The 26868-nt window shown below is 40.7% G+C and overlaps 1 protein-coding gene across 1 annotated transcript in view; it reads right to left on the bottom strand.

The window, feature by feature from the left end:
* Positions 1–1510: 1510 nt before the first annotated feature.
* Positions 1511–26868, bottom strand: part of CEP128 (centrosomal protein 128) — a 450179-nt gene continuing 424821 nt past the window's right edge. Inside the window, exons 24-25 of the mRNA XM_038752555.1 lie at positions 19823–19931; positions 1511–1827 (exon numbers count right to left, since the gene is read on the bottom strand). Of these exons, the coding sequence (XP_038608483.1) occupies positions 1721–1827; positions 19823–19931 (216 nt within the window). The 3' untranslated portion in view covers positions 1511–1720. The remainder of the gene's footprint in view (positions 1828–19822; positions 19932–26868) is intronic.

Here is a 26868-nt window from a genome sequence, read left to right as displayed (position 1 = left end):
GCTAGAATATCTTGGTGCTTCCTGAACATCTACTAAAAATAATGATTCTCCCACATGGCAAAAAGACCATGATAGCTGCATGGCATTCAGTAAACACTCTTCCATGTGTTTACATGTACATTCTGTGGGAATGTGCAACAAAACTAATACATTGCAATATCTGATCCATACATTCCACCCTCCAATAGGGAAGGAGTGCAAGACTGCCACTTCAAGTCTATTAACCCATTATTGCTAGCATCACTTCAATCTATTCAACTATGAAATGCAAAAGTGCATTTTTTACTGGACACCAGAATTTTGATGAAATGCAAAAAGTATGAACAATACTGACCTCATAATAACCACTCAAAACAGAAAGCAACCTAACAGTCCCGCTTGCTTTTAAAAAAACATTTCCAGGCCTTTTCCTGCCAGGACACTCCATTTCAAGCTTCCTTCAGCAGCCTCATTGTCAAAGATCACAGCCCAGGCTGTCTGGGTGCAGAATCTTTCTGCCCCAAACTCTTAAAATCCTCTCCCTTTAATTGGCCTGTCATACTCCCTCACTGTAGTTTCATTCCCCATTAATGGGTCAATAAAATAGCCCTAGTCATACAGAGAAGAAGTGGATCTTTTATAAGTGAGAAAGACTGACACACTGCAACTTAATGAACAGATAAAATATTCCAGGACATTTGGAGGTTTGTAACTTAGTTTAAAAGTTATTCAAGGAAGCAGCGTAGTCTAGTGGAAAGAGTATGAGCCTGGAAGTCAGAAGATCTGAGTTTTAATTCCAGCTCCACCACTTTTCTGTTGTATGACCTTTGGCAAGTCACTTCACTTCTCTGTGCCTCAATTCACTCACCTGCAAAGTGGGGAGTCACTACTTGTTCTCTCTCACTCTTCCTCTGTGAGCCTCACGTGGGACTTGATTATCCTATATCTACCCCAGCCTTAGTAAGGTGCTTGGCATATAGTTAGCACTTAACAAATACCATGATTATTATTTGGGTGTTGACTAAATCTGACATTACACTTAACCAGGAATAGTACAAAGATCAAACTCCTCCTGGAGAGGAGAACCATGATATTATATTGGCTTGAGCAGAGCAAAGAACATTTGAGGTAATGACTGAAATGATCCCAGTGGTTTTCTTGGCACCTAGAACATATGAACAATGCTACAAATTACTGGCTATGCATTACTGGTAATTTGGGAAACATCTATAAATTCTGTATTGCTATTAAAAAATGGTTGATTAGAAATGGCTTTTCAAAAATAATTATGCAATGCTACATGTAATAATATATTGTTGAGAAGATAGATGACCATTTCAAGGTATTTGTAAAATGGACTGCAGAAAATTACATATGCATATCACCATGATAACACATAATTTATTACCTTAGAAGAACTCCTGTCAGCTCTATACAAATGTTACCTGAATCTCACATATTAGCAATTATTGCTCCCTCCCACCCGCCCCCTGAATAAAGCTTTATGTTTTAAATTCTTTACCTAGTAACCTCTGAGAGATCAATATTTTAATTCTGGGTTTTAATCACAGAACCTGAGTTGGCCACAGCTGAAAAGAGCAGATCCTGAGAACGGAAGCAGAGGTTGGATGAATGTTAGCTGCAGCATTGTCACAGTGGAGCCGGAGTAACTGGGTTAATTTAGAAATCACTGGTGCCTCATTGAAAGTAGTTAGATTACGTTTTGCAATTGCCAGTTGCCCTAATGTTTATCCTTTTCGGCTTGTGATCTCATCCCATTTACAGAAATATTCCTGGCATCTTCCTTGATGGCAGCTGCTTCCAAAGGAGGCATCTTTTTGATAAGTGCTGGAAAGGGAATAGAAGAGACTGAAGTTAAACTTGAATGAAAATGATCCAAAGGTTGTTCAAAGAATAGGTTAAACAGTTACTCAGATTCAAACTGCTAATACTTTAATGCATTATTGTCCATTCAGCACAAAGATTGTTTAACAGTTTAGTGAGTGTGCCAAACCATACTGTTTTATTATGATAGTTTCATTAGTTGTGGGAATGGAGAACTATGTGGTTGACTGAAATACAGTAAAAATGAAGTCCTATAATATGATTCAAGCAACTGTCAAGAGATGGCCTGTCTACTTCTTTTGTTTTGTTGTCTGATTCCCTCTTCTAGACTATGAGCCTGTTGTTGGATAGGGACCGTCTCTATATGTTGCCGATATGTACTTCCCAAGCACTTAGTACAGTGCTCTGCACACAGTAAGTGCTCAATACATACAAATGAATGAATGGAGATTTTCTAGAGATGAATTGTACACAAGAGAAAAGGGGTATTCAATAAAATTTTAAAAAATGATAAATCATAACAAAATATTTTATTTGCGGTCTATCACGAACCTATAAAATGTTCAGCTTTTGAAGCAAATTCCAAAAGACTTGAAATGTAAGAAAAATAACTAGATGAGTTGGGAAGAGATTAATTCTCAGTGTGATTACTAGAATGGTCAGGGAGATGTTTCAGCTGTTGTAAATTACTATGGGATTGTCTGCAAGTGAACAGTGCCCTCATCGCCTTAGAGAAGAGCATATCCCTGGCCAGGACTCCACTCCCCAAAGGCCTGTAGGACTGAGGCGGGGGGAATCCCCAGACACACAAGGGAGCCCTGTAAGGGTGGAAAAAGTTGGGGAAACTTCCATACTCATTCTCTCTATCTCATTCACCCCACTCTCTCAGGCACACACAAGCCCATATTTTTCTCCCTGTCTCAGTTTGGACAGTTGTGAAGTCTCAGCTGAGTAGTTTTTGGCCAATCAAATCATCACCATCAATAATATTATTTACCAACAACATATTGCCAGCAAAGAAAGCACTGGAACCTGAGGGGTATGATAAAAGAAATAGAAGAAAAAAATCCCGGCTTTGGAGAGCTCAAAATGTAACGAAAGAAAAGAGGCAACCATGAAGGAACATAACAAATGGAAAAAGTGCAAAAGCATCAGTAACAAAAATATCTATATCTATCTATATATAGAGTGATATCTGTATATATTTACTGTGCATATATCATTTGTATAAACACTATACAAACTTACCAGTATGCACATTAGGAACTGGCTGAGGAAGCAATAGTGAATGGTGGCAGTATAGTAGGTGGGTTTGTAGGGAAGGGAGAAATGTGGTTTGGCAAAACAGACTGGAACAGGCGTTCCAGTAACAGAGGGCCGGTGTGAGTGACAGTGGCCAACAATCAGGAGAGTTGGGTTCAAGGGTGATGATGAAGTGATTGAAGGGAATCCTGAGCTGGGATCTGGAGAGAGGAGAGGACCATTGAAGTAGAAGAAAGTAACTGTTGGAGAACTTAGGACCAGATAGTTCAGAGGCAAAAGTCAGATGTGGGAAGCAATTGGCAACCACTGTCGGCTTTCAGGGAAGGGAGTAAAATGATCCGAGAAGGGTTCCAGAAAGACTTCATGTTATTGCCTAAAGGATAGCCTGGTGAGAAGAATGACTGGAGGCAGGAATATCAGCAAATAGTCTACTGCAATAGTGTCTGCAGGGAACAATGAGAGATTAAACTAAGTTAACAGCTGTTACTGTGGAGAGCAATGAACAGATATGAGAAATGGTACAGAGGAAAATTTGGCAAGATTTGGTAACAGATTGACTGGGGGAAGGGTGAATGGGAGAAAGGAGTCAAAGATGGTTCCAAGCTTGGATGGAAGCTGGAGGGGCAGAGAGGGTCAAGAAGTAAACTACAGGCATGTTCAGAGACAGAGGGAAAGGAGTCATTGGAAAGCAAGTGAAGATATCTGGAAGAGATAGGAGAAAGGTCAGGAAGACTTTTCATAATGTAAGAAAGGTAGAAGTCTGAAAAACTGAAAGAGAAGGGGGAGTTTTGGCATTCTCAAGTAGAAGGAACAGTTCTTCTTGAAAGATAGCAGGGCAATGGAGCAGCAAGGGGATGGATATAGTGAGTTAAAAAACCCTTGACCTTCACAATGAATTTTCTATGGTATTGGTAAAAGCACTTTCTATATTCCAAAAACTGTACTAAGTGCTGGGGTATGTACAAGCTAATCAGTTTGGACATAGTCCACATCCCACACGAGGCTTGCAGTCTTAATTCCCATTTTACAGGTGAGGTAACTGAGGCAAAGAGTTTAAGTGACTTGCCCATGATCACACAGCAGACAAGTAGCAGAAATGGGATGAGAACTCATGTCCTTTGATTCCCAAGCCCGGGCTCTTTCCTCTAGGCCATACTTCTTCCCTAATTGATCAGGAAGTCATCAAGAATTTGGAGAAAGGATGCTGTCCCAATTCTGGTCTTGCCAGCCACCACAGCTGCAGACTTTCAATCAATCACTCATATTTATTGAGTGCTTACTGTGTGCAGGGCATTGTCCTAAGCACTTGGGAGAATACAAGACAACAAACTTGGTAGACACATTCCCAATCCACATGTAGCTTATGGTCTAGAAAGGGAGACAGACATTAAAATCAATTACAGACATGTACATAAGTGCTTTAGGGCTGAGAGTGGGGTGAATAAAGCATACAGATCCAAATACATAGATGATGCAGAAGGGAGAGAGAGTAGGGGAAATGAGGGCTTAGTCAGGGAAGGTCTCTTGGGCAAGATGTGCTATTAGTAAGGTTTGGGAAAATGGTGGTTTGTTGGATATGAAGTGAGAGGGAGTTCCAGGTCAGAGGGAAGACCTGGGCAAAGGGTCAGCAGTGAGATAGACTGTAAGCATGTTATGTGTAGGGAATGTGTCTTCTAATTCTTCTATATTGTTCTTTCTCAAGTGCTTACTACAGTGCTCTTCATTCCCCCTCTAAGCCCCACAGAACTTATGTACCTATCTGTAATTTATTTATTTATATTAATGTCTGTATCCCCTCTAGATCACAAGCTTATTGTGGGCAGGGAATGTGTCTGTTACATTGTTATACTGTAGTTCCCCAAGAGCTTAGTACAGTGCTCCGCACACGGTAAGTGCTCAATAAATATAATTGATTGATAGATTGATTGACCTCTGCACATAGTAAGAGCTCAATAAATATCATTGATTGATTGATTGACAGATGAGATTGAGGTACAGCAAGTAGGTTAATCAATCAATCAGTCATCCATATTTACTTGCTCTGCACGCTTACTGAGTGCAGAGGACTGTACTAAGTTCCTGAGACAGTACACACAATATAACAGACATATTCCCTACCCACAATGAGTTTACAGTCTAGAAGGGGAGACAGACAGAAGAGCCAAGTGTGAGGGTTGGGTTGTAGAAGGAAACCAATGAGGTAAAGGTAAGTAGGGGACAGCTGATTGAGTGCTTTAATGCCAATGGTAAGGAATTTCTGTCTGATGTGGAGGTGTAGAGGCAATCGTTTTGACCCTGGTGATATGTTACTCATGGATTAGGTTTGACAAAGCCCCAGACATTCAAACTAGGGTTGTGTCATTATCACTGAATGCTAAATCTGTGGTAAAAATACATTTCTGTGGGGAAATCAATTTCACTCACCAGTAATATTAAGGTCAAGGTACTGTCCTGAGAGAGTTGATTGAAAAAAAATGAATTTTTCCTGAAATAGGCAGAAAAGCCCACAGTTAAGGAGGAGACATTGGCCTAGACTTTTTGTTTTTCTAGGAAGAGATATCCATGTGTATCTAGTAATCTTGAATGGAAGTTAGAAGGCTTTTTTCAAGCATTTTACACTAGAGGAACTCTGTGATCAGCTTCAAAACACAACTGCATGGAGCAAGCATACTTATTTTTAAAGAAAAGTCAACTGAGGCAAAAAAGAACAAGTTTCCCAAGGTTACAAAACCTAATCATTGGTAAAATTAGGGCCCCATCATTCAGCTTTCCAAATTTCTACAGGGAACACTAGGAGAAATTCTTTCCTCCATGAGAAATCCCAATGCCTGTCTTTCAGGCTTATTTTTAAATTTAATTTGAGTGAAACCAAACTCTCTCAAATGTGAAAAGATTTCTTTTTCCAGGGATTCCAGGAGTCATCACAGATTACCACAGATTTCATTTAAATACAGGTCAGTCCCATTGAGTAAAGGCCCTGTGCTGTTGCCGGGTCCTGTTAGTTTGAAGGCAGCAATGCAAAGAGACAAGTGGTCAGTCTTCACTTATAAAAAACTAAATGCTGACATTATACATCTCCCCCTTCTTTGCCCAGTGTCTGCGGACTGAAGCCCTGGGCATCCAAATCTTCTTAAAACAGGATACTGAACTGGGGCCATACCTCCTACCCAACCAGGATAATTAAATAGTGATCGAGGTGCAAAATAATGAATTTCTGTATTTGTATTTCTAATTCCAATATATATTTACAAATTTCACTTTTATTCTTCCACTCTGTCAGAAGGATGCTACCTTTAAAAAAACAATTGACTTCATGCAAATCCAACAATAATAGCTTCTTCAAATGACTAATGTTGGATCATTCAAGGGTCCACAGATTATGGAGTATTTTCCTATTTCCTTTGTTTCCCTCATGGTCAAAGATTCCACACTTGACTTTGGCTGCAGTCCTAACACAGCATGGAACTGGAGCATTTGTCTGGCAACTGGACCTCACCTTCCAATCCTATAAGCGAGTCTGGCTCCAGCTGTACCCCAAAGGTGAGAGACTGAAGTGGGTGGCCCCAGGAGCGGCCCTGCTCTGGTCTGAGCCAGTTCCTAGGTCTTACCCATGCAAGATGACCTGAGGCCAGGTCAGGTTTGGGGCTGACTCAGAACTTCAGGTGAATTTGAGGGCTGGTCTCAGGTTTGCACTGGATGAAACTAGTTCCCCTTCTGGAGCAAGTCCAAACTCAAGGTTGGGTCAAAAGCTGCATCATCTAGACCAGGGTTGACTCTGAGCTAGGTTTGACTTCTTGAGACCACACTTAGAACAGTGCTTTGCACATAGTAAGTGCTTAACAAATACCATTATTATTATTATTATTATTATTATTGTCATTTTTTTTCTAATGGTATTTGTTAAGCCCTTACAAGGTGCCAGAAACTGTACTAAGCACTTGGGTAGGCACAAGCTAATCAGATTGGGCATAGTCTCTGTCCCACATGGGGCTCACAGCCTTAATCATCTGTAAAATAGGGAATAAAGACTGTGAGCCTCATATGGGACAGGGACTGTGTCCTATCTGATTAACTTGCATCTACTCCAGGGCTTAGAACAGTGCTTGACACACAATAAGCACTTGACAAGTACTATTAATCCCCATTTTATAGCTGTGGTAACTGAGGCACAGAGAAGGGAAGTGACTTGCCTAAGGTCACACAGAAGACAAGTGTTGGAGTTGATATTAGAACCCAGGTCCTCCTGACTCCCAGGCTTGTGCTCTATCCATTAGGCCTCGCTGCTTTTCATTCTTATGGGGACCCCCTACTTTATAGAACATTACTGAACCTCTGTCATGTACCGCTCCTTGCTGTACTAAGTTCCTTCCCTGCTTCCTTTCTGCTGTCCAGGGTTCTCCATGGGTTTGCTGAAGTTTCAGAGGGAAGGGGACACTTAAGTCATATCAGGGAGTCGTGGGGGTTCTCAAAACCTCTTTATGACGATTCACCACTCTGTTTTGGAGGAACTATTGAAGATCCCTGGTGCAAGAGGACAGCTCTCATTGCTCCTTTCTTCAAATCGGAGCCTGGATGCCAGAGACTTGGGGCTTCCATGGTTAACGAAGAGCTTCTGTTCAGCCCCAAGGTGACTTGGAGAATCCTTCTTGCCTCCATCAAAGGAAGAGTTGGACCTTGTGCGATAGACTTTGAAAGCTGTCATGTGGGGATCGTTTGCTGTCGGGTTTAGAGAGGGATTGGGAAATCGCTCAAGAAAGGAAGCATGTTTGGGATTCCAAAGACATGTCAAATACTGGTGGTCTTGGCAGTGAGTGATTTAAGGGACGATGCCAGAAGCTTATTAGCCAGGGTCTCTGAATAAACTTTTCTATAATTCAAATGAAACATAGATTCAGTCAGGAACTGACAAGTGCTCAGGATGACCCTAATTCTACCCATTCCTACCTCACACCACACTACCTCAAGAGCACTGCATATCAGAAAACTCCAGGGGACACAACGGTCACAACTGTTTGAGGTCAAAGAGAAAACCTGCTATTTATTTTTCCGAGTCCCTGAAGCAGCTCCGGCCTCATGGCCTAAAAATTCTAAAATGTAAATCAGGGTAAGTCCTCCCTTTGGGGATAAATGAAACATCTATAGTTGAATAAAAGAGGCCTATCTGGAAAGGGAAAATCACTGCATGACGAGTTGGTCAATAAGAGAAGGCCAATACTGACAAAAACTGAAATTGAGGGCATTTTTTCAATTAACAAGCAGGAGTTGATTTTTAAATGTTCTTCAGCTGGAGTTTGCACTCTTGGATAAGATCTACAATCTGCACATCTAAAATTCAGATGGAGAGTCAACAGTGCATGTGTTTGTACCCAGGGCAAGGCTGTTCAACATCAATTTATAAAGTATGCACATGTATCTACATATATTGCGAATGTACAATATTTAGAATTGGCACTGAGGATTCCAAACACTGTTTACTCTGATCGCAAATTATCTAAGACTTATAAAAGTCCAAATTTATATTGTTTGGGCCCCAAACTGAGTTTTTGATCTAATGAATAAATTGTAACACATGATTATGTGTGGTCTCATCTAAAACTCCAACACATTTTATTATTATTATTAATAATAATAATAATGCTCGTGAGGCATTTACAATGGGCCAAACATTATGCTGAATACTGGGGTAGATATACCACAATTAGATCAAATACAGTCCCTGCCCCAAATAGGTTCTCGCAGTTCAAGGGTGTGGGAAAATAGGTATCCTACCTCTATTTTTATAGATGAGGAAACTGAGATACAGAAATGTTAAATCAATCAATTTATTGAGCACTTACTGTGTGCAAAGCACTGAACTAAATGCTTGGGAGAGTACAATGTAACAGAGTTGGTAGATAGGTTCCCTGCCCATGATGACCTTACAGTCTAGAGGGAGTTTCCAGTGTAGAGGTTGACTTGCCCAGGGTCACACAGCAGGCAAAGAACAGAGCTGGGATTAGGTCCCAGGTCTCCCTACTCCCAGTTCTGTGCTGCTTCTACTAGGACATACTGCTTTTCCCCACTTAAATCACTTTCCTTCTGATTAAAAACACTCTCTCAGAATATTGGCCCATTTAGCCCAATCTTTTTCTCTCTGCTAGTAACTCCAAAATATGTTTAGAACAACAGAATTCATAGTTACTCACCGTGTTGCCCATTCTCATGGAGTATGCTTTTTTAAAATGTCCCAACTTTTCCCTGCAACGACATATGTACCCCTTTTGTCCATGAATTGCTCCCGGCTTTTAATCTTACATAGATTTCCTGCACAATTTCTTATGGTAGATTTCCTCATTCTATTTCTGTGTAAATTAGTGTTTTCTCAGGTTTGATTTGGAACTTAGCACCTTCAGTCTTCAACAGGCCCCAAGTTCATTCTTGTAATGTGAAATTTAGTGAACTCCTAGTTTCCCTCTGTTCACATTATTTGTTTTTTTTGGAAACTTCACCTTGGGGTCTCACTCAGCCTTCCTTCTTTCCAGACTAAAGGGTTCTCTGATCACTTTGGGAAATTCTCCCTGAAAGATGCTCAGAACCACCTGATCATTTTCTACTCTCTTTGCTTTACCTTTTCCAGTTCTGTTATGTTCTTGCTGAGGTGCTGAGACTAAAACTGTGTGCAGAATTGCAGTTGTAAATATAACATGGATTTAAAGTGCTTTGGGTTTTGTTTTCTCTTCCCTTCCTGATGATGCTCATAACTGTGTCGTCCTTTTTGACCTCTGTGGCACAGAGCCCACGATTTGAAAGACAGCGAACAATGGCTCAAAGAATTATTTTTCTAAGTCGTGACTATCAGTTCAGGGCTCATCATCATGCGGGTGAAGTTTGGATTCTTTTCCCTAGTGCAATACCTAAAACTTAGTCACATTGTTTAGTGCAGGAATCTTTTTCCCAGGGTGCCTTGTAAATGGTTGACTGTGCAAAATATATCTTAATGACAGAAATGATCACAGATCCATGAAGACCAGACATAAAATTGGTCCATTAAGCAAAAACCTACAGTAAACACTCTTTTCCTGATAACTCCAATAAGCATCTTCATAGATAGAATTCTGAATTGCTAGGCTTTCAAAACTCTTTATTTCACACGTTCTTTCCAGTTACTTTATCCTGGAGAAAGGTTTCATTTTAGAGTCTTCCAGGCCAAATGAAGCAGCCCAGTGGGGTGGGCTGGGAGGAGGGGGTGGCCTCCATTAACCCCACAGAAATATCAGCTCAGATTGCACTGGTGGCCTCCAGAACCCCAGAGGGCCTTCTAGTTCACCATGTTTTAAGGGCCTGGCTTTAAGTCTAATGATTAGAGCACCCTTCTTATCCAACTGACCTCTCTCTCCTAATCTACAAAGGCCGACGAAAATTATATCTCCTCCAGAAGTTTTCCCTGACAAATCCCTGATCTTTCAACTAAATTTCACAGCTCTTCTGCATCACTGAAGCAATTGAGTCTGTACCTGCTAGGCAGTTAGGCAGATACCTCCAGCCACCCCACCGCTACATATACACATACATATACTTCTAGACTGTGAGCCTGTTGTTGGGTAGGGACCATCTTTATATGTTCCCAACTTGTACTTCCCAAGCGCTTAGTACAGTGCTCTGCACGCAGTAAGCACTCAATAAATACAATTGAATGAATGAATGAATGAATACCCATATATCCCTATTCACTTTTGCCTCCCCAACCTTTAATTTATTTTAATGTCTATCTTCCCTGCAGGATTGTAAGTTACTTGACGTCAGGGATCATGTCTACTTACTCTATCATATTCTCAGAGAAGAAGCATGGCTTAATGTAAAGAGAGCCGGCTTGGGAGTCAGAGGTCGTGGGTTCTAATCCTGCTCTGCCACTTAGCTGTGTGACTTTGGGCAAGTCACTTAACTTCTCTGTGCCTCAAATATCTCATCTATAAAATGGGATTAAGACTGTGAGCCCCACATGGGACAACCTGATTACCTTGTATCTACCCCAGCACTTAGAACAGTGCTTGACACATAGTAAGTGCTTAACAAATACCATCATCATCATCATCCCAAGCACTTAGTACAGTGTTCTGCACAAAGTGTTCAATTCTCAATGAATACCACTGATCGGTTTCCCAGAAGGATTTGGGAACATTGGTATTAATTTCACTCTCAACTTTGTACCCTAAGTAACTAATGGTAGTCACCTGCAGCTGTACCCAAGTCAGATTTGGGTTTTGTGGCCTATAGAACTTATTGCCCAGAGTCTCTCATCTAATATTAACCTTTCAAAGGACTCACTTTATCCAGGCTGTTTGGTCACTTATTCATCAATCCCCAGCCAGACAAAATCAAGAAATAAAAACTGGATTGCCTTGATTTACTCATAGATTGCTGCCCTCTCCTCAAACTCCAGAAACAGATTCAACCTTTCTGGTTTCTGATGGGGTAGAGACAGAGTTCACCCACCCCATAAGCTTGAGGTGGGCAGGGAACATGTTTACCAATTCTGGTATATTGCACTCTCCCAAGCGCTCAGTACAGGGCTCTGCTCACAATAAGCATTCAATAACTATCATTGATTGATTGGAATTACCTTTAGTGCTCACTTGAGCTTCTGGACAGATGTCAAAGAACTGATGACCAAAAGAAGAAAGATTGGAGAGGAAAATCAAACTAAATAATGTAAATGAGGATGTGCTTTTGGATCATTCAGCAATGAAAGATAGAGGAAAAGATGCAACTAACCTGGTAATTTGCTGTTCTGCTCAAACATGTCTCAGGTCATTTTTTTAGAAGTATTAAAAAGAATGCTAGGACTATTCCAAAATGGGAGAAGATACATTAAGCTATCCAAAGAAATGGACCACTGTCTACCTGCCACTGGAACTTGTGTGACTTGGATCCCAAAAAGAGGATATTCTCTTTATACTCAGTGTTCTGGATGTATCTTAGTGATTTAGTGAAAAGCTCCAAAGCTTTTTCCTAATGGAGCTTCCACCCTCAAGAAGCAACAAGACTTAGTGAAAGGGCACAGGCCTGGGAGTCAGGAAGACCTAATAATTGTAATAATAATTGTGGCATTTATTAAGTACTTACTATGTGCCAAGCACTGTACTAAGCACTGGAGTAGAAACAAGGTAATTGGGTTGGACACAGTCCCTGTCCCACATAGGACTCACAGTATTAATCCCCATTTTACAAGCAAGGTAAGTGAGGCACAGAGAAGTTAAGTGACTTGTCCAAGATCACACAGCAGACAAGTTGCAGAGCCAGGATTAGAACCCAGGTCCTTCTGACTTCCAGGCTCAGGCTCTATCCAATGGGTCATGCTATACTTCTCTAAGATCAGACTTGAGATCTAATCCTGTCTCCACCACTTGCCTTCTGTGACCACTGCCTCATCTGTACAATGGAGATTAAAATACCTGTTTCCCCTCTCCCTACCACTCTGAGTCACGGGGGCAACAGAGATGGTGGCTGACCTGATTGTGCTGTATTTACCCCAGCGCTTAGTAATAATAATAATTGTGGTATTTGTTAAGAGCTTACTATGTGTCATAATTTATTTATTAAGCTCCTTGTGGGCAGGGAACGTGTTTACCAACTCCAGTGTATTGTATTCTCCCAAGTACAGTGCAGTACTCTGCACACTGTAAGTACTCAACAATGAGAAGGGAAGCAAGGGAAGCAGCATGTCGTAGTGGATAGATCCCAGGCCTGGGAGTCAGAAGGTCATGGGTTCTAATCCCAGCTTCACCATTTACCTGCTGTGTGATCCTGGGCAAGTTACTTCACTTCTCTGTGCCTCAGTTACTTCATCTGTAAAATGGGTATTGAGACTATGAGCTCAATGTGGGACAGGGACTGTATCCAACCTGATTTGCCTGTATCTACCCCAGTGCTTAGTACAGTGCCTGGCACACAGTAAGTGCTTAACAAATACCATAATTATTTTTACCTGACTGATATGCCAAGCACTGCACTAAAACCTGGAGTAGATACAAGATAATCAGGTCAGACACAGTCCCCATCTCTCACGGGGCTCTTAGGCTAAATTAGAAAGAGGACAGGTGCAATATCCCAATTATACAGATTCAGCTACTGAGACTACACAGTAGTAGATGAGAAAACAGAGGTGCAGAAGTTGAGAGACTTGCCCAAGGTCAGACAGCAGGCAAATAGGAGAGTTGGGAATAGATTTCAGGTCTTCCTGACTCTTAGTCCTGTGCTCTTTCCTCTAGGCCTTGTTGCTTTGTGAGGATGAAAGCTCCATTATGACACAGGCCAAACTTGAGCCCTAAAATATATCCAGAATCCAGGTCCTCTGACTCCTGGGTTCATGCTCTTTCCATTAGGCCAAGCTGCTTCTCGGTACAGAATAAGCCCTTAACAAATACCACCTTTATTATAGTTAGTTCATTCTGATCTTCATTAAACCCTTATTATGTGCCAAATAGCTGTACAAAACAGACCCAGATCCTGTTCTGCCTAGGGCTCACAAGCAAAGTAGGGGTAGACAGATCAAAATATTGATAGTGATGGACTGCAAACAACAACAATAAGCAGCAGTCAACAAAAAAAAGAGCATAATGCCAAGACAGGTAAATTAACCATTTTTGGAACAGAGAGTCTTCAGGTTCCCACTGCTCTGGGCAAACAGTCCTCAGTTATGATCTACCTCAGCCTCTCTCCAGAGTTTGAAAGATGTAATGGGAGACGGGATGAGATAGGCAAACTAAAAGCCTCCATAAATGTGCACAGAGAAGTGTGATTATGAGACCGCCTGAGTGGAATGAGAATCACACTAACAGCTAGGAGATGGGAGTTGATAAAGGATGGAAGGCATAACGTTTGGCAGACTGAAGGAGGGAGATTATCCATGCAGACAGAGTAGCCAGGGTAGAGGCTCAAGTGCCAGCAACAAAATGGTAAGCAGAAGGAGGGAGGAATGGCTTAAGCAATCAATCAATTAATTATGTGTATTGAGCGCTTACTGTGTACTACAGTTGTTCGGAGAGTACAATATAACAGAGTTGATAAACATGTTCCCTGCCCACAATGAGCTCACAGTCTAGAGAAAGGGGAGCTATGAGGGAACCAAGAGGACAGACATGTTAGGGAGGACTAGTTGGTAGAGGGCTCGAAAAGCTATCAATAAAGTTCATCTGGGATCCATATGGGGATGGTGAAACGTGAGGGAAGATTGTTAAAATGATATCCATTCAACTAAGTAACTGAATATCACCTGGGGGGCAAGATATTACAACTTTTTTGGTGTTTGGTCCCTACTGGAGATAATTTGAGGGAGGAAAGTCTGATTTTTTTAAGGTTCTTTAAGGTACTTGTGTTAAGCACTCTACTAAGTGTTGGGGGAGATATAAGATAATAAGGTTGGACAAAGTCCCTTGTTCCACGTGGGGCTCACAGTCTAACTAGGAAGACAATCAGTTTTAAATCCTCATTTTACTGATGAGGAAACCAAGGCCCAGAGAAGTCAAGTGATTTGCCTAGCGTCACACATCAGACAAGCATAGGATCCGGAACTAGAACCCAGGTCCTTGTACTCTCAGAGGAAAAAGCTCTGGTCAGACAAATGTCCTGAAAAATCAGAATCCTTTCAAGGTCTCAGAAATACAGGTAAAAGATTCTATGGGGCTGAGATTCCACCAAAATGATGAAGTGGTCAGCATGGGGAGGGGAAATATCCCAAATGCTTAGATAATACAGTCATTATATGTCTAACCAAAATGTATTTTAGTGTAAACTGAAGGCTGAGCATTGCTTATTCACAGTCACTGAAGGAGGATGTAAGTAAAATGACATTCCATAGATTGAAAGTTATATAGAAGAACAGGTGATGCTGTGTGAACCCATGAGTTTTGTTTCATTTTTGTCTGTTTTGGAAGGCAAGTGGACAATAAAGAAGATGACTACCAAAACCCTGGCCAGATACAGATAAACACAATTCATTCAGGAGGCATGGATTTCACCATCTAAACAGCTGAGGTCCCTTGGGATTTCATCAACTAACTTAATAATTCAAAGCCAATATTAATTAATTTCACATGAATGCTCCCAATCGGTATGCATTTCACCATTTGGGTGAGAGTTGAGACACCAGTGTTATCCTAAATTCCATTCTTCTGTGACTCTTATTTAGTTATTCAGCTTGCTTCCCCAGGAAGATATGCATGCAGAAAATAACAAAGGGTTCATGGAGGCTTTAGTATACTTCCTGAATGATACAGGCTCATGATGGACTTTCAAAGAGAAAACGTCTAGAGGGTTATTACTAAGGGGATGGATACAAGGAAGGGCAAACAAACACACTCTTCCTCCATCTTCTAGACTGTAAACTCATTTTGGGCAGGAAATGTGTCTACCAACTCTGCCGCATTTCCCAAGTGTTTAGTACAGTGCTTGGCACACAGTAAGAGATCAATGAATACCACTGATGATGATGAAGGACTCTTTGTCATCACTACTAGAGCCAGAACACTGGGCTGATGCACCAATGTTCTGAACCAATGTTTCATTTCTTCTGTTCCTACTCAAAATCAATCAAATTTATTGAGCATTTACTGTGTGCATAGAACTGTACTAAGCACTTGGGAGAGTACGATGTAACAGTATAACGGAGTTAGCAGATACATTCGAAAGGCTGGCCTCCCTTCCTGGGCAGGTTGAATGAAATGAAGTAGTAAGGTACCATTTGGGAAGCCATTCACTCCCCCAGTCAAACTATTTGATCTCTTTAACATTGAAACAGGTCATTTTCCTGGAACAAAGAGGTTCAAAACAACACACACATTACAGAAATATTGTTTACTTTTTTAAACTCTTACTCAACACCACAACTGTTTTCAATTACTTTAAGCCAAGTTAATATTGTGGCTCCCACTACTCATACATTTCTGTTCAGGGTTTTCCAGATTAAGCTAATTCTATTTTAGCTAGCTTAAAGTTTGACCCAACCACCAGTGGTTTGCATGAATGTATGTGGAGCAAATAATTTTTCAATTTGCTATAAATGGCCAGGCAATTTACAAAATTGAAATCAGGTTGAAAGTTGACACATCTGTAAGTCTCTGCAATCACCCTCACATTATTTATGGCATTATACTTATTTTTAAAAAATGCTAAATCTGGATGCTTTTCTGGAAAGGTCAAAAATTGAGGGCTAGTAAAGAAATAGGTCTTCAAAAAGGGGGTTTTACTTGTCCAAAATATGAAAAGACAGGTTCCATACTTAGAACTTCCAAATTGATGATTTTACATGTCACTAAACTTTCTGTATTGTGATTTTGTTTATAATCTGCCTAACATCTTTAATAAAGAGTACCTAAATTCAAAGATCCCCTATGGGGTGCACTTGATTAACATTAATTAAGTCTACAGAAGAGCACCAAAAATCAAAACAGTTGTGCCTGCCCGTGCATGGCACCCAGAAGTCTTATCATGTTTGCACTTTCCCTCTGCTTCTTTTCTAATTCCCTGCTTAAAGAAGCACTGAAACAGCTACAAGGAGAGAACTGATATGGAGTAGCTCTGTAGGGGTGAGCACAAATTCTTCTTCCTCTCAACATACCTATATAAGGGGTTCTGCAAGAGCAGTAGGCGGGGAAAGCAACTGAACTAGCTGCGTTGACCCTCGATTATTTCCAGGATAGTAAGGCCTCTCACTACCAAACTGGCCTCAGGGACCACAGGCTCGGGATAGGGTTTGTAGGGAGGTGTGACACACTCCTTCCTGCATTCTAGACTGTGAGCCCATTGTTGGGTAGGGACCGTCTCTATATATTGCCGACTAGTACTTCCCAAGCGCTTAGTACAGTGCTCTGCACACAGTAAGTGCTCAATAAATACGATTGAATGAATATGCCTGCTGAGGCATCTTGGAGAGACAACTCACTCTTGCCCTATAGGGGGATAATATGACTACTATAATATTTTGGACTCTCCCAAGCTCTTAGTGGTGATCTGCACACCATGAGCGCTCAATAAATACCACTGATTGATTCTACACATGGCGTATTGCATAGAGCACGTGCCTGGAAGTCAGAAGGCCATAGGTTCTAGTCCAGGTTCTGCCCCTTGTCTGCTGTGTGACCTTGGGCAAGTCACTTCACTTCTCTGGGCCTCAGTTCCCGCATCTGTAAAATGGGGATTGAGACTATGAGCTCCACATGGGACAGGGACTGTGTCCAACCTGATTTTGCTTGTATCCACCCCAGCGCTTAGTACAGTGCCTGGCAAATAATAAGCACTTAAAAAATACTATTATTATTATTATTACCTCATCTATCCAGATGACCACAGTAAAGTAGTTCCACTCTGGATGCTGAACCTTCCTTTAGCTGAGTGAAAACAACAAACACTTTCCTAAATGTTCATAATATTTAAAGGAAGGCTGTAAACTCGGCCTCGGTGGCAGACTTTTCCACTTAAGTATTGGTTCATTTCAACAACAAAAATTGGGCATTTTTCACATGATGAATTACATTCATTCTGCTAAATCACACTCATTTTCCTCACATAATTTTCAACATCGGCATCCACTAAACTGTCGATATAAGAAGTGGAAGTGAAGACTCTTGTGATTGCTTGATGGGGTGTTACACATTAACAACTGAAGAGAAAAACAACGTTTTCTTTCTGATTCATTTGGACTTAGTGTGAAATAGCACAGGTTTTTAAATCTCTCTTAAATACCAGTAGACCACCCATTGTGTATTAAAACTTGCCAGATTATTGGGTGCAATCTACATCTTCTAGATTGATTTGAAGGCTCGCGACTAATACCAAAACATGTATGTGGGAGCTGTACACTGGGAAACATGGCAGGAAGGGGTAAGGCAGGAGGAGGGAATTGGACATTCATTCATTCAATCGTATTTACTGAGTGCTTACTGTATGCAGAGCACTGTACTAAGTGCTTGGGAAGTACAAGTTGGCAACATATAGAGATGGTCCCTACCCAACAGCGGGCTCACAGTCTAGAAGGGGGAGACAGACAACAAAACAAAACATATTAACAAAATAAAATAAAATAAAATAAAACCATTGGAACCAATAAAACCAAACACACAAATTAAGAATACAAATTCCCACAAAAACCTGTCTCTATGTTGCCCATTTTGCATGGAGGCTAGCTGGTGAGAGATGGCCTTGGAAAGCTTAGGGAAAGGATTGACGGGCCCAGGAAGAGTGCTGGTCTGGGGAAGGCAGAAGGAAGGTCAGATTTAGAGGGCCACTGAGGAGGCCTTCCACTGCTAGTACCCGCCAAATCTTTCTGGGATCACTTCCTTCCCCGGCCTCAAGAGGCGGAATGCTGATTTATACAGGAATGTTTGCATGTCAACAGCCATTTCCAATAACCAAACAATATCCATTTATTTATTTACATTAATGTTTATCTCCCCCTCTAGACTGTGAGTTCATTGTTGGCAGGGAATGTTTGCTGTTGTATTGTACTCTCCAAAGCTCTTAGTACAATGCTTTTCACACAGTAAGCACTCAATAAATAAGACTGAATGACTATCAAACGCAATGTGTATATATGCATGTGTGTGTGTGTGTGTGTGTGTGCGTGCACGTGTATACTTTCTTCTTCCAGAATACATGTTTTTCCAACACTTTTTGACAGGAGAATTAGAGAACTGATTTGTACTGACATACTTCTCCCTGGATACAGCACAGATCAGTTTAGGAAGAAATGGGTGTGTGCATTGTTTGCAGAGTGAGGTACAGCCTGAGAAGTACAGTGCAAGTTTTTCTTAATATGGAGTTCTGTAGGAATCTACTTAAGTTACAGAAGAACTCTCTTACTCTGTTATATTGTACTTTCCCAAGCACATAGTACATTTACTACTGTGTGCTCTGTACACAGTAAGGGCACAGTAAATATGATTAATTGATTGATTGAAATTTCTCTGTGAACATTTTACATATACATATATATAATAACGATGATGATATTTGTTAAGTGTTGCTATGTGCCAGGCATTGTACTAAGTGCTCACATATGCACCTAACAATTTCTTCCAACTCTGCACTGCATTCTATCCAGACAAAAGCGCTTCATAGGCAGAATTTTCCCTGATTCTGCCATCATATACTATCACCACTCACTCTAGCAGAACTATCTTCATGACATATACTCTCTGACTTCCACACCCCACTCACTCACACAGTCACATACTTACTGAGACCAACTTCCAGCTGATAAGAGTGGTTGGCGACCATGACACTTCCAATAACATATATTTTGAAAACTTCCTAGGAATATATTGGGATGTGTGTGTGTCTATAGAGATACAAAGAAAACCTACACATGCATACATATACCCCAGCATTTCTAACTCAGAAACCAGAAAAAAATTAAACCTGCATTTTATTATTAGGTGGGACTGTTGCTCCAAGAAGCAAAATATTAATTATTGCAAGTGAGGTATAATATTTACACATAATTTTCTTCGATGGTAAAAATTTAACCTAGAGATCAAATAATTCCCAGAGTGAAGCATTAATGCCAAAAGAAATAATGATGATTTGATTCCTGGGGATTTGGGTGAAAGCTGAGATCTCTGAAATTTATTTTCAGGGAATGAAACAAAGAAGACATTTCGGCTACAGTTTCACCATCAACAAATATGTTTTGCGGGAGCAATGAGGTACATCCTGCTAATTACCATATTTCACCTGCTAATAACCATATTTCAACACTTACAGTTTGAACGTGAAAGCATCGATGTTGACAAAAAGTTGCTGTGTTCCTGCCAACTGGAGGAAAGTTCCAACTCTCGAACACTGGAAGAATCTGAACTGGCTTTTGCATCCTAAGAGAAGGAAGAAAACACTATGTTCATGCACCTCACTGAATGTTTATATATCTAAAGAAAAACATGCATAAGCCTTGTTTTTAATTTAAATTTCAAATCATTTAAATTATTCTTTATTCTCTCATAAACATCCATGTATGGCGATTCTTCATATTTGGCTGACATTAGGGAAACTTGACTTTTTCAGAGGATTTACAGACCCAAACTGATGGTTTTTATTTTCCCTTTATCACTCAGATCCTTTTAGGCAATTGAAAAGTTCACTGTAGAATCATTCCCTGCCACCCACCTCCCCTTGGCCCTTCACCTTCATTGTTCCTAGGTTTTCTGATCCCTGTGTATCCCAACAAGGTCCCTTCCACCTGTGCCCTCAACCCCCTGCCACTGTATCCATTGAGCTACCAGTCTTCATAGGGACTTCTATTGTTCCCGCCCAAGCTGTGAGCACTATAGCTTCCAGCAGAAAGAGGATGGGAAAATGTTAGTTGGTGGGGGTGGGGCGGTAGGACCCCTACGGCCAGATTCATTCATTTAATCAATCATATTTATTGAGTGCTTACTGTGTGCAGAGCACTGTACTAAGGCCAGATCTATAATAACAAATAACGGACCTATTTCCTGCCCACATTTACCTTATAGTCTAGAAGGGGAGACATTAGCATAAATAGATAAAATTATAAATATGTACATAAGTGGAAAGGGGGAATGAATGAGAGCAAGTCAAGGTGGTACAGAAGGGAGTGGGAGAAGGGGAAAGGAGAAGCAGCATGGCACAGTGGTTAGAGCACAGGCCTGGGAGTAAGAAGGTTGTGGGTTCTAATTCTGGCTCCACCACTTGTCTGCTGTGTGACAGTGGGCAACTCACTTTACTTCTCTGTGCCTCAGTTCTCTCATCTGTAAAATGGGGATAAAGACTGTCAGCCCCAAGTGGGAAAGGGACTGGGTCCAACCTGATTAGTTTGTATCTACCAGTGCTTAGAACAGTACCTGGCACATAGTAAGCACTTAACAACTACCGCCATTATTAGATGACAATGATTAATAACTGGAGTGGGTGGTATAGGTAGATGATATGAGGCTTCAGAGGAAGAGAAAGGGAGGGATGGGGGAGGTGAGATGGTGCAAAAGCAGCATTGGGAAGTGAGAAGGAAGCCAAATCCTTCCCCGTTTCCAGTGAGACTTGGGGGGTGGGAGAAGATGAAGCCTTTGTATACAGGTATCTCACCACCAACTAGACATGAATTTAAGCTGCTTTTCTAGTAGAGGTGTACTGAGCCTCGAGGATCTTTATAGTTAATCCCAGGAGATGGCTGGTTGTGGTTAAGGGGCAGAATGTGGCTAAAGGCAGATTAACTCTGGGCTGTCTTAAGCAGCAAATGATTAATGTGATTTAGCAGCTCATGAGGAGTATTCATTTCCAACATCAGGTCTGAATGAAATAGGAGGACATTTCAGAGTCATCTCGTATTTCAGGCACATGCCAAGTGCTGAGAATGGCCCAAACTGAATTCTGCTAACTTGAAAAGTGTAAATATTTGGGAACTAGAGGCATGTCGCTACAGTCAAATATTTGTATCCAACAATAATAGTAGTAACTGTGGCATCTGTTAAGCACTTTACTACATGCCAAGCCCTGTACTAAATGCTGGGGTAGATACAAGATAATCAGGTTGGACGCAGTCCCTGTCCCAAATGGGGCTCCCAGTCTAAGTAGGAGGGAAAACAAAAATTGAATCCCCATTGTACAGATGAACAAACTGAGGAAAAGAGAAGTTAAGTGACTTCCCCCAGGACACACAACAGGTGGATGACAGAGCCAGTATTAGAATCCAGTATTTGCCAGACACTGTAATAAGCACAGGTATATACACAAGATAACCAGGTTACTGGGACAGAAAAGGAAGGTTCCACTTTATCACCTGAAACAGGAATTATGGAGAGCCCAAATGTGTCCTGTTTCTCAAAACCCGGTTCTCCAAGAAGCCATTCAATCAATTAATGGTATTTATTGAGACCTAACTATGTGCACAGCACTGTACTAAGCACTTGGAAAAGTACAATACAACAGAATTACAAGAGAATTCAAACAAGAGACGTGCAGCAGAATCATATACAAAACAATGAGACCTTCACCTATGGAATTCCCAGATGGGAAACACGTCAACTGGGAGAAACACAACAAATTCAATCAGGATCATTTCAGACCAGCTCTAAACCACTACAAACTTGCTCCTTCACCAACTTATGTTTATTGCCAGCAACTTTCTTTGAGCTATGGACGTTTATGACCAATGCAATTTTCCATTAATTCTTATTGAGTAATGTAATTTAGCTAGGTAACTGGAAGAAATGAGAATGCAGATATTCAAAACCAGCTTATTTTGAAATAAAGTTTTCTCTTCAAAATCAAAATTAGAAATCTGAGTGAACATCAGAAGCACTCAGGATTTCTCAAGAAGTATAAAAATGATTGCACCCCAAGCCTTCAGTTAATGCACTACAGTTATTTGTCTAGGAAATCCCCTCAGAAGAAGTCTAGGAGCCTTCCTGCAAAGATTCTGTTATTCAGTGTTCTTGCAAATATACCACAATTTACAAAACAACACAAAACTAATTATTCCCATTGACTCTTCAAGGAACCACACATTCATGCCCATAGAGCAATGACAGAGCTGAAACCTAACAGAACTGTTACACTGTGTTCACTTTCTTAAAGAAAAATTAAGCTATGGATTTATTTATTTAGTTTTTTTTAGCTGTAAGAAGAGACCCCCTTATATATCTCTGCCAAGAAGGATCCAAGAACAGGTAAATAAAGCAAATTAGTGATGGACTGCCCTGGAAAAACCTCTTTGTGACTATGAAACATTTTCTTAATTGAAAGGAACATCTCTCTGTACTTCTGTCCAAATGCTATAAACTCAGCACATTATCTTCTCTGCATTTATATATTTTTGATTCCCATGAAAATGAAGAAAAACTGAACAATATCTAGCTTAGTTCAGTGATTCAGAAGATCATCTTGATCCCACCAACTGTTTTAATACTGGCCCACAGCCCTAACAGAAACATTATTTAGTAAGGTATAAAAAAAAGTGTAAAAGTCAGAAGATCCTGGGTTCAAATCCTGGTCCTGCTACTTGTCTGCTGTGTGACCTTGATCATGTTGCTTAACTTCTCTATACCCCAGTTACCTCATCTGTAAAATGGGGATTAAGACTGTGAGCCTCATGTGGGATAGGGACTGTGTCTAACCTGATTAGCTTGTATCTACCCCAGCATTTAGTACAGTGCCTGACACATAGCACTTAACAAATGCTATTTTTAAAAAAACCTGATCTCCATTACATCCAGTCCCTTTCTAATGGAGGGTAGGGTCCTTGAGGAAAGGGATCATGCATACTGTTGCAATTAAACGCTCCAAAACCCTTATTACAGTTCTCCTCACACCAGAGTTGTGCAATGACATCTACCTATTGCTTGACTGGATTGTGTTCTTAAAAATAAGAATAATAATACAATAATAATCAATCAGTGGTATTTACTGAATGCATACTCTGTGCAGAGCACTGTATTAAGCACTTGGGAGAGCACAACATAATTAGCTGACATGTTCCCTCACCATAACGAGCTTACAGTCTAGAGGATAATAACGACAATAACCGGGGCATCTCTTAAGTGTTTACTCTGTGCCAGGGAAGTACTAAGTACTGGGGTAAATGAAATATATTCAGGTTGGATATTGACCCTATGACACACGGGCTCACAGTTCCTGTCAAACCCCAAGATAAGGAAAGCTTACACTGTAGTATTCCTTGGGCTCAGTGCCTTCTATATGTAGGTTTGCAAGTCTTTCTCCTGACACTGCGCTGCTTCTCAATAGATTGACTGAAACACACACCACTTACATACATGCACACACACTCACACCCATTCACATATGTGCAAGTACACCTCTCTAGGACATCGTTTCCGGGCTACCTTTTGTCAACTTCTATTTTCCCCTATTCTCTTTGTTCTGAAGGAGACTTCCTTTAAATGGAGAAACTTAACCCTATACAAACACCTGACATGCAGTTCCTGCTGTATTCACTTAGTGGAGGTGGCTCAGGATCTTTCTTTTAAGGGTGTTCCCCTTGAGAATAAATTAATTTTCCATTTTACCATTCTGCATACTTTGCATTTAGTCCAAACTGAAATTACTAACCCTTCAAAGGAATGAGGCAAGTTCACCACAGCTACCTTAAGAACACATCTATTCAATGAATCAGTGTCATATATTGAGAGAAAATTCTTTTTTGATGTTTTCAAATAATAAACCTATTCCAGAAACAAGATTTAAATCCATATGCTTTTCAGCTAATCAAACTGTTCAGCCTCAATCAAGTTCAATCATAGATGGATTTACTGACTCACTACAGAACTGAATTTGACATGTTGATCATAAACAGGATGAAGTATTTCTAACTTTTGGTTCATCCTGATTTTACTCACACTTTATTTCACTGACTACCAAAAACTGTAAAGGAAGAACTAATCACTTCAAATTGCATGCCCATTTATCTCTGCATCAAACAGAAACTCATTCAATAAATTGATCAATTGTAATTATTGAGTGCTAACTCTGTGCAGAGCACTATAGTAAATGAGTAGGAAAGTTTGACATGATAGACTTTGCAGACATGACCCCTTCCCCTAAGGAGCTTACAGACTACAGGGGGAGACAGACATTAAAATCAATTACAGATCAGGAAAATAGTAGTGTGGAAGGATATGTTCACAAGTCCTGTGGGGGTGAGGTGAATGTCCAAGTCTTTAAGGGGTACAGAGCCAAAATGTGGATAGGGGAAATGAGGCCTTGTGAGCCTCTTGAAGGAGATGTTGATTTTAGGAGGGTTTTGAAGGTGGGGAGCGCAGTAGACTGTTGGACATGAGGTGGAAGGAAGTTCCAGACCTGAGGGAGGACGTGGGTCAGGGGTTGGAGGAGGAATAGATGAGACTAGGGTACAGAGAGTAGGTTAGGATTGGAGGAGCAAATTGTGTGGATTGAATTATAGAAGATCAGTGGGGTAAGATAGGTGGAAGAGAGATGATTGAATGCCTTAAAGCCAGTGGCAAGGAGTTTCAGTGTGTCATGGAGATGGATGGGCAACCACTGGAGGTTTCTGGGGAGTGGGAAGCTACTGACAGTGATTTTTCAGTAGAGTGAAGTATGGATTGGAAGGGGAAAAGACAGAAGGCAGGGATGTGAGATGCAGTATTCAAGGAGGGAAGTGATGAGTGATTGATGGGCATGATAGCAAGTTATATGGACAGGAAAGATTAGAGAGATGTTGCAAAGGTAGACCCAACCAGATTTAATGCTAGATTAAATGTGCATGTTGAATGAGATGTGTTGAGGACAAATCCATGACAAGGTCATGGATTTGTGAGATAAGAAGAATAGTGGTGTTACCTACAATGACAGGGTTCGGGTGGAAAGATGAAGAGTAATGTTTTGGACACCTTAACTATCATCTTTAAGAAACTCAATGCATTTCCTCCCCCCTCTCACACAAAACTACTTACTGTACCTCAATCTCATTCCTCATGGTCAACCCTTGCCCACGTTCCCCCTCCTGACTGGAACTCCCATCCCCTTCATATCATCACCCCATCCTCTTCTCCCACCCTTCTGCATTACTTATGCACTGGGGTCCAAATTCCCAAGGTACTTTGATATTCACCCTGCCCCCACTTGCATCCGTATGGCACTTATGTACATGTCTCTCTTTTTGCTGCTTCTTATAGCTGTAATTTATTTTAATGCCCGTCTATCCTACTAGATTGGAAGCTCTATGAGGGCAGGGCTTATGTCTACTAATTCTATTGCCATCTCCCAAGTGTTTAGTAGAGTGCTCTGCACACACTAAGCACTCAATAAATACCACTGAGTGGTTCATTGACTGAAAAGTCCAAAAATCCTTACTCATGTTTATTTTTTCTAGGCCTAAACAAGTCTAGTTTTTCCCTTCTATGATTTCTGGGTTTCATGTGTTTGTTTAACTATCTCTACTTCTACCTTAAATAGTATGTACTGACTGCCTAGTTTAGGCAGAACACTGTACTAAAATCACAATGTAATCAGGAGACATGATCCCTGCCCTCCAGTGGCTTATAATATAGTGGGGAAGACACACAAAAATAAAAGATATGTAGAAGGGAACCAAGAACTCAGTTTTAATGCAAGGTGATCTGTCAGACAGTGAGCCTGTCTCTATATGTTGCCAATTTGTACTTCCCAAGCACTTAGTACAGTGCTCTGCACACAGTAAGCGCTCAATAAATTCGACTGAATGAATAACATTTATTCAGAGGCCACTGTTTGCAAAACTCCAATATTCTTTCAGTAAGCTTCTATTGTTTTCAGTGCACCCGGCATGCAAATGCTTCACAGTTGTTTTAAATTGGAAAACAGACCACACTAAGCTGATCTCTGATGATGAATGTTTAATGACGCCTATGAATTCTTCCCTTAGGAATACTTCAAGTTCCGATTTTATTACTGTAAACTATTTTAATTTATCCAAATGGAAGAACTTCTGCCATCACTCTTGATAGACTTTTAAGTGAGGTTAATTCCTTCTGGACTTTGGTGCAATTCTCCGTGTACTTACCAATAGAAACAAATTCTGCATTTAGAGACAACTGTTTATGTGCTTCCACCCTTAACTAATCAATAAAGTGAGTACTTAACACAGCCAAGGAGCAGGGACATCTTCCTATCAACTTCTCCCTGCCATGAGAAGCTGTGATTCACTTAGATTCTACTTCCTGCTCTTGCTCAACCAGTGTAAATTTATCTTCACAAGATAAATATCCTCTGACCAGTTTTCATTCACTTGAGTCTCTAGCCAAACCTTTGGAAAACCCAAGTAAATTGTCAACTGCCCCT

Source organism: Tachyglossus aculeatus, chromosome 1 (genome assembly GCF_015852505.1).
Source record: "Tachyglossus aculeatus isolate mTacAcu1 chromosome 1, mTacAcu1.pri, whole genome shotgun sequence".
NCBI lineage: Eukaryota > Metazoa > Chordata > Mammalia > Monotremata > Tachyglossidae > Tachyglossus > Tachyglossus aculeatus.
Note: the sequence above shows the minus strand (reverse complement) of the source record. Positions and strands in the feature narration are given on the sequence as shown.